This window comes from Antechinus flavipes, chromosome 1 (assembly GCF_016432865.1).
Source record: "Antechinus flavipes isolate AdamAnt ecotype Samford, QLD, Australia chromosome 1, AdamAnt_v2, whole genome shotgun sequence".
NCBI classification, from domain to species: Eukaryota; Metazoa; Chordata; class Mammalia; order Dasyuromorphia; family Dasyuridae; genus Antechinus; species Antechinus flavipes.
In genome coordinates, this window is record NC_067398.1 from 407,963,311 (window position 1) to 407,971,633 (window position 8,323).

Genomic DNA, 8,323 nt, shown 5'->3' on the forward strand with positions numbered 1-8,323 from the left:
ACCACAAAATAAATAAGAAAGAAGTCAAAGAGGTAAATAGAATACTAGAAAAGTTAGATAAGATAGATCTCTGGAGAAAACGAAATGGAGACAGAAAAGAGTACACTTTCTTTTCAGCAGTTCATGGAACCTATACAAAAATTGACCATATATTAGGACATAAAAACCTCCAACTCAAATGCAGTAAGGCAGAAATAGTAAATGCACCCTTTTCAGACCACGATGCAATGAAAATTACATTCAACAAAAAGCCATGGGAAAGTAGACCAAAAAATAATTGGAAACTAAATAATCTCATACTAAAGAATGATTGGGTGAAATAATCCCCATCTATCTGTGGGGAAGAGACATTTTGCAACAATTAGGATTAAAAATGAATACTTCAGTTTTTTAGGCAGGGCTGCTGTTGAAGGCCTGCCAACACTTTCACCTGTTCCTATCCAAAGGAAAACTGATATACCAGTGTGCATAGAACAGTGGTACTTAGGTAGCAATACAATAATAATATCCTTATTAGATATAGTACGGGAGCAACTTGATCAAGGACACTTACAACCCTCTTTAAGTCCTTGGAATTACACAGTATTTGTTATACAGAAGAAATCTGGAAAATGGAGGATGTTGACTGATTTAAGAAAAGTAAATGAACAAATGGAAAATATGGGAACTCTTCAGCCTGGATTCCATATCCTACTCAGTTGCCTAGAGAATGGCCTCTTTGGGTTATAGACATTAAGGACTGTTTCTATTCTATCCCTCTACATGAGAGGATATGAAAAGGTTTGCCTTTTCAGTGCCCAGCATTAACTTAGCTGAGCATATAAAAGATATGAATGGACAGTTTTGCCCCAGGGAATGAAAAACAGCCCTACTATGTGTCAAATGTATGTTGCTGATGCTCTTACTCCACTAAGAAAAGCATTTCCAAAAGTTATGTTATTACATTACATGGATGATATATTGGGATGTGCACCTGAGGAACAAATGTTAGAAGCATGTCTACAAAAGACCATAGAAACACTAAGGAACTAAAAATTGCACATAACTCCAGAAAAAATTCAAAGACATGCTTCTTTTCAACATTTAGGATATAAAGTATACCCTAAGGTGCTTACAATACAAAAACTTTCCTTAAGAACAGAGAAGCTAAACACCTTAAATGACTTTCAAAAATTGATAGGAGATATCCAATGGATGTGTCCAGTGTTAGACTTTACTACCTATCAATTGCAACCATGATATGACATTTTAATGGGACACAGTCTTTAAACTCACCACATCAGCTTACAAAAGAAGCTCAAGAGGCTTTGAGAGAAGTTGAACTGGCTTTATCCAATGTGGTTGAAAGAGTCACTCAAAAACCCTTAGAAATATCAGTTTTTGCCACACATGAGGCACCCACAGCAGTCCTTCATTAAGGAGACAGTGTGATAGAGTGGGTGAACCTCCTGGCACAACCAGAACAAAGCCTTACTCCTTACCCAGTGCTCGTGACTAGAATTTTATTAGAGGCCATTAAGCAAGCAGTACAATTATTTGGGATAAGACCTGACAAGATATACACATTTTATACTAATGCATAAATTAATGTATGCTATGAAACCATGCCAGAGTATCAAATTTTATTGGCTACAGTTCCAAATTTTACATATGGGTCTCCATTAAAAATAACCAGACTATTACATAATTGGCAATGGATTCTTGAAGAAAAAGTTTCTAAAGTTCCACATAAAGGACCAACTATTTTACAGATGCATCAAAACATAATATTTGTACTGTATACTTAACTATAAAGAGAGTAGTCAAAACTCCTTTTCAGTCCACTCAGCAGAATGAATTGTGTGCAATCAATCTAGCTCTTAATTATTATCCAGGAGATGTAAATATAATATCTGATTTAGCCTATTCAGTAGGTGTGAGACAAAGAATTGCCACAGACCAAATAAAACTTGAAACCTCTAATATATATCAGCTCTTTAAGGAACTTCAAGAGTAAGTGAGAAAGCATCCAGGTAAGATATATATCTTGCATGTCGACTCTCATAGTGGACTTCCAGGTCCTATTTTTGATGGTAATTCAAAGGCAGATAGCCTTCTAACTATGCTGGCCAATACTCCTTTATTTCAAGGAGCCCAAGAATGTCATTTTAAATATCATCACGCTGCTCGAGCTTTATGTTTACAATTTGGAATAACAAGAGAGGAAGCTAGGAGCATAGTAAAAAGCTATACAGCTTGCCTTCCTTTCTACACTCCTACATTGCCTCCAGGGAAAAACTCTCGTGGTTTGAGACCGAATGAAATTTGGCAAATTGATGTGACCCATTATAAATCTTTTGGTCATCTGTCTTTTATCCATGTTGTGGCAGACACCTTTTCAGAATTCACTTTGCAATATCAACAGCAAAACAGATAGCCCGAGTGGTAACTGGATTCCTTATACAAGCATTTGCAATTATGGGTGTGCCACAAGCAATAAAAAACAGATAATCTACCTGCATATGCTTCTAAACATTTTGCACCCTTTTGTGGAAAGTATAAGGTTTTACACACCACTGACATACCCTTTAATCCTCTAGGACAGGCAATAGTAGAGAGGAGAAACAGAGACATTAAGACACTGCTCCAAAAACAAAAGAAAGGGGGTGCCACAGGTAACCCTAAAGAACTTCTAAATTTAGCTCCTTATACTATTAACTTCTTGATTTTTGACAAAGATGCATTGGCTCTGGCAGACGATTTTATAACCCACCGGAAGGGCAGTGCCCAGTGCGAGCAGCTCCACTGTCTTTAGATAATCTCTGGGTGATGTGGAGAGACCCAGAAAGTGGTCAATGGAAGGGACCAGAGAGGTTATCTGCTTGGGGAAGAGGGTTTGCTTATATCTCTACAGATGGAGAAGGAATCAGATGAGTGCCAACAAGCTGTATTCGCCTTACCATCAGAGAGAGATGGACCAGATCTTTGAAACGAAGAAGACCCAAGAAACATCAGGTAGTTCGGTTGCTGACTGTGTCCTCCACTGAAAGAGCATGGCTGTTATGGTGTTTGACTCATGGACATAAAAAATTGTTGCATTTCAAAACCCTCAGGAATCATTGGAATCCCTGAGACATGAAAAGATTGTTGTAGGACTTCAAAACCCTAGGAATCATTGGATTCTCTGAAACATGATAAGACTGTTGTAGAACTTGAAAACCCTCAGGAATCATTTGATTTTCTGAGAAATGATAACACTGTTGTAGGACTTCAAAAACTCGTGGGGATCATTGTATTCCCTTACATATGAAGCAATGGACAATAAAATGGTTTTGGACTATCTCTTGGCTGCTGAAGAAGGCAAGTATGACTGTTGTTTACATACCCTCCTTTTTGGACTTCTGGAAGTCTTTTACAAGACCATGTTGATTTATATTGTTTGTTATACCACTACATGCATATACAATTCATGTTTGTTACACCACATTGAGTATGCACTGGCTGTGGAGAGAATCATCATTAATAGCCTGTGCGTTATTGCTATATGCTTGTGTAATATCTCCCATGCTGATGGGTTTGTGCATACATGTTTCAAATAAGACCCTTCAGTTCAGAAATCTACTAGCAATCCCCACTTCCCTTTGATGCTTTTCATCTCTCTTCTTGAGAAGTCAGGGGGGTGCATGATCACTTCCTTTTTGGTGTTTTCACCTCTTTTCCTGGGAAGTCAGAGAGGGCGTGATCACCTCCTTTTTGGGGTTCTCACTTCCTTGAGAAATCAGGGATGGCGTGACCACCTGTGTTCTAAAATAAAAAAAAAAAGTGGGAGATATAAAGGGCTGAAACTCTTGAGTTGATGCACTGAGGTGGGACAACCGAGCACTTAAGGCTAATTACCAATTGAACAATATTCTATTAGCATATACTTAGAAAATGACCCCTCCAGCTATTCTGTGCTGGTTCAATCTTTTGGTACATACAGAGAATTGTTGGAAGGATTAGGGGGTGGAATAAGACAAGCCAGAGGCACTTGGACAGTGAGGTGGAAAAGGAATTTCATGGAAATCCTGTGTCCATTCCCTTAACTTCTACCCCTAAAGACCAAGAATAAAGACCAAGGACTTTTGCTTAGTCTGACTCCAGCTGATTCTAAGGTATCCAGGGTGCTAACTCAGTCTTCACAAACATTTATGATTATCTTTTCTTGTCATCTTAGCCAATCTAAGAAGTATGAGGTGATACCTCAGAGTTGTTTTAATATGCATTTCTCTAATCAATAGTGATTTCGAGCATTTTTCATATAACTATAAATAACTTTAATTTCATCATGTGAAAAGTATTCATATCCTTTCCCTGTTTATGAATACAATTTCACATTGTATTCTTATAAATTTTACCCAGTTCTTTATATATTTTAGAAATGAGATCTTTATCAGAAATAGTCTAAAGATTTTTTTCTCAGCTTTGTACTCCCCTTTTAATTTTATTATTCTCATGTTTGTTTTTGTGCAAACCCTTTTTAATTTAATGTAATCTGAGTTCTCCATTTTGCCTTTCAAAATGTTCTCAAGTTCTTCTTTAGTTATTAATTCTTCCCTTCTCCAAAAATCTCTTGGGTAAAAAATCCCTTGTTCTCCTAATTTATTTATAGTACCATCCCTTATGCTCAAATCATATATCCATTTTGAAATTATTTTGGTATGGAGTGTGAGATAAAGGTCTATATCAACTTTCTATCACATCATTTTCCAGGCTTTCAAGCAATTTGGGTGAGATCTTATTCCAGAAGCTGGAGTTGGATATTTGTCAAATATTAGATTACTATAGGCATTGATTATTATGTTGTATGTACTTAATCTATTACCCTGATCAATCACTCTATTTCTTATCCAGTACCAAGTTGTTTTGATTATTTTTACTTTATAATATAATTTTAGATTTGGTACTGCTAAGACCCACCAATCTTTGTATTTTTTTTTATTAATTCCTTTGATATTGTTCTTCCAGAACTTGAATAATTTTTCAAGTTCTAAAAATATTGTTTTGACAGTTTGATTGGTACGGCATGGAACAAGTAGACCAATTTAAGCAGAATTGTCATTTTTATTCTATTAGCTTGGCCTAGTCATGAACAATTGATATTTTTCCAGTTGTTTATATCTGATTTATTTGTGTGAGAAGTATTTTGTAATTGTACCAATATATTTCTTGGGTTTATCTTGGCAGATAAACCCTCAAGTATTTTTTATCTATAATCCTTTTTAGTTGTTGTTTTTGCTGAGACAATTGGGGTTAAATGACTTGCTCAGCGTCACACAGCTAAGAAATGTTAAGTGTTTGAGGCCAAATTTTTCTTCCTGACTTCAGGCCTGGTGCTCTATCTACTGTGCCACCTAGCTGCCCCTATTTTAAATGGAATTTCTCTTTCTATTTCTTACTGATGGGCTTTTGCAGTATTATGTAGAAATGGTGATTACTATATCCTGGTGATGATTTTTTATACTATATATATATCTTTACTAAAGCTTTGAATTGCTTCCATTAGGTTTCTGAATAATATCTTATGATTCTATAAGCATATCTTCATCTCATCTGCAAAGACTGATAATTTTACTTTCTCATTGCCTATTCTAATTCCTTTAATTAATTTTTTTCTTTTCTCATTGCTGAAGCCATATTTCTAGTACAATGTTGAATAACAGTGCTGATAATGGGCATTTTTGTGTCACCCCTAATCTTTTTTTTTTTTTTTTTTAAAGCAAAAAGATGTTTAATCTTCTCAAAATAATTCTGCACAGAGGATAAAAACAGATCCTTTGTTTTCAATCTCACTCATTATGGAGAGAATAGAAAGGAAAAGCAGCTGTGTACAACTTCTCCTGTCTAAGTTTGACATTTTTAACAATACAATCATCCCTATGTTCTTACCTTAAAAATATGCTCTACTTATTTAGATACCATATGATAGTAATATGCAGATTTTTCATTGATATTGCACGATGACAAGATTATCCAAAGTGGCATAATTAGTTACTTTTGAGAATGACTTTTATCATGTTTTTTAATAATGTCCATAAGATTATCACCAGTAACTAGGGTGTTCTGCGCCTGGTTAACTCTTTGGTGTTCTTTTCTTTTCTGTTCATGGAGATAAGGAGAGTTTAGTAACTGAGGAGGAAGAATGGATCCTGTTGGTTTGACTCTCTTCACAATATCCAAAAAAAGCTTCTTTGTGTTGTTATTGATGAAAGTAATTGCAGTTCCATTGTGACCTAATCTTCCTGCTCTTCCAACCTGATGTACATATTCATCCATACTGGAAGGCATATCAAAATTGACAACCAATTTGACATTGATCAAGTCTAATCCTCGTCCCAGGACTCCAGTGCTTACTACGACTTCATACTCTCCTTGAAATAATCCCTGTAATATCCTTGTTCTTTCTACTTGTGATTTATCTGAATGCATAGATATGCTTTGCAACCCAGTGATTTTATGAACTGCATCACTCAAAAGGTCGGCTCCTAATTTGCAATCCACGAACACTAGCACTGGAGGTTTAAAGAGTTTTTCATCATTTAAGATTTCAAATAGCTTTTTTTTTTTTTTTTGGAAGGTTCTTCTACCCACAAAATAATCTGACGGACATTGGAACATGGCAGATTTTTTTCTCCAATGATAATTCTCACAGGATCATGAAGAAGTTGGTTTGCTAGACGTTCTATGCTTGCTGGAATTGTGGCAGAAACCAAAACAGTCTGACGGTCATGAGGAGTGTTTTCCAAAATGTCAAGAACTTGCTGTTGAAAACCCATTTTTAACATGGTATCAGCTTCATCTATGATGACTATTTTTATACCACTGAGTTCCACAGAGCTCTGTTTCATTATTTCCAGAAGTCTCCCAGGAGTTGCTATTATAATCTTAACATTCTGTTTCAGACGATAGAGCTGGGGAGGTAAAGGCAAACCTCCAACAAGTAGAACTGTTCTCATATTTGGCAGGCCACACATTAGCTCCTTAGCTTGTCTCTCTATCTGAATGGCTAATTCCCTGGTTGGAGTGAGAATAAGTGCTGACGGAGTTATGTTTTTTTCCAAAGCTCTTATGATAACAGGAAGTAGGAAAGCTGCAGTTTTCCCTGAGCCAGTGTCAGCACTGCACACTATATCTCTTCCCAAAAGTCCAATAGGAATCATCTGCATCTGAATGGGAGTTGGAACTTCATAGCCTGACTTCTTCAAGTTATAATTCAAAACTTCAGGAAAACCACAATGTTCAAAGTCTATGATAGGCCTTGGCACTTTTTGGCCCTGGACTGAAATTCCTAGCTGTAGCTTAAGATTTTCAACCTGGTCATCCTGAAGGTTTAAAATAAAAGAGTGTTCTTTGTAGGCAAAAAGAGCATCAAGTGGGGGAGGTTCGGGCTCAGAGCTGGCTTTCAGAAGCTTTACTTTTTCTTCCTTTTCAGTAACTTGTAAAAGATGTTTTGCTTTACATTCCAAGCTACAAACATCTGCATCCGTCTTATCACAAATATATTCTCCATAACGACCGCACACAACACAGACAGGCTCCCCGGGTTCTGCCCAGCGCTGAGTTTTAGAAAAAGATTTTATTGGCTCCTCTGGAACACAGCTGTCTTTAGCACTCTGCTCACCTAAGCCAACAGCAGCAGAAGGGTTGTCAGAATCTGGCAGGAAGTCTAAGTCAAGGCTGTGTCCCTCTGATGGTACTGAGGTTTCTTCCCCCATTAAGGCAACATTTGGGATCTCTCTCTCTTCTTCTGATGACAGTTTTTCTTCTTGTGGTTTAAGTTTCTTAGCCATACAACTCTTTTCATCGTCAAAAGCATTCCTTTTGACTTTCAGAGATCTTGGAATAAACATCCTTCAGTATGCCTCCGCAGTCCTCAGGCGCGTCCGCTCCGTGAACCCGGGCTCCGGACCTGTGTCTCGGCCTCCGTCGTGGCGAGCCGCGCCTGGCCCTGGAGCTGCTCGTGCGCACGCGCACCCGGTCGGCTCGCGTGCCGCTTTCCCCGGGTTTCCCTTCGGGAGAGCAGGGAAAGACGGGGAGCTGCGGGAGAGGATCCTCGGTGGGGGAGGGGAGTTAGGAGAGGCGAAGGCGGAGTTTGGCCTGGAAAAAAAGGAAGAGTCCGTGTCACCCCTAATCTTATTGGAAATGTGTCCAACTTCTTTCCATTACAAATAATGCTTGCTATAGCTTTTAGATAGATATGGCTTATTATTTTCAGGAAAGCTCTCTTCATTCCTGTGCTATCTAGTATTTTTGTTTGTTTGTTTGTTTTATTTTTTTAATAGCACTGTGTGTTCCATTTTGTTTA

General features: G+C 37.5%; 1 protein-coding gene across 1 annotated transcript; it reads right to left on the minus strand.

The window, feature by feature from the left end:
* Nucleotides 1-5,441: 5,441 nt before the first annotated feature.
* On the minus strand, nucleotides 5,442-7,880 carry LOC127543651 (probable ATP-dependent RNA helicase DDX59). The gene is given in 2 exon segments (XM_051969875.1): nucleotides 5,442-6,585; nucleotides 6,588-7,880. Coding segments are annotated over 2 exon segments (1,857 nt in total). The 5' UTR covers nucleotides 7,869-7,880; the 3' UTR covers nucleotides 5,442-6,009.
* Between the last annotated feature and the right edge of the window lie 443 nt (nucleotides 7,881-8,323).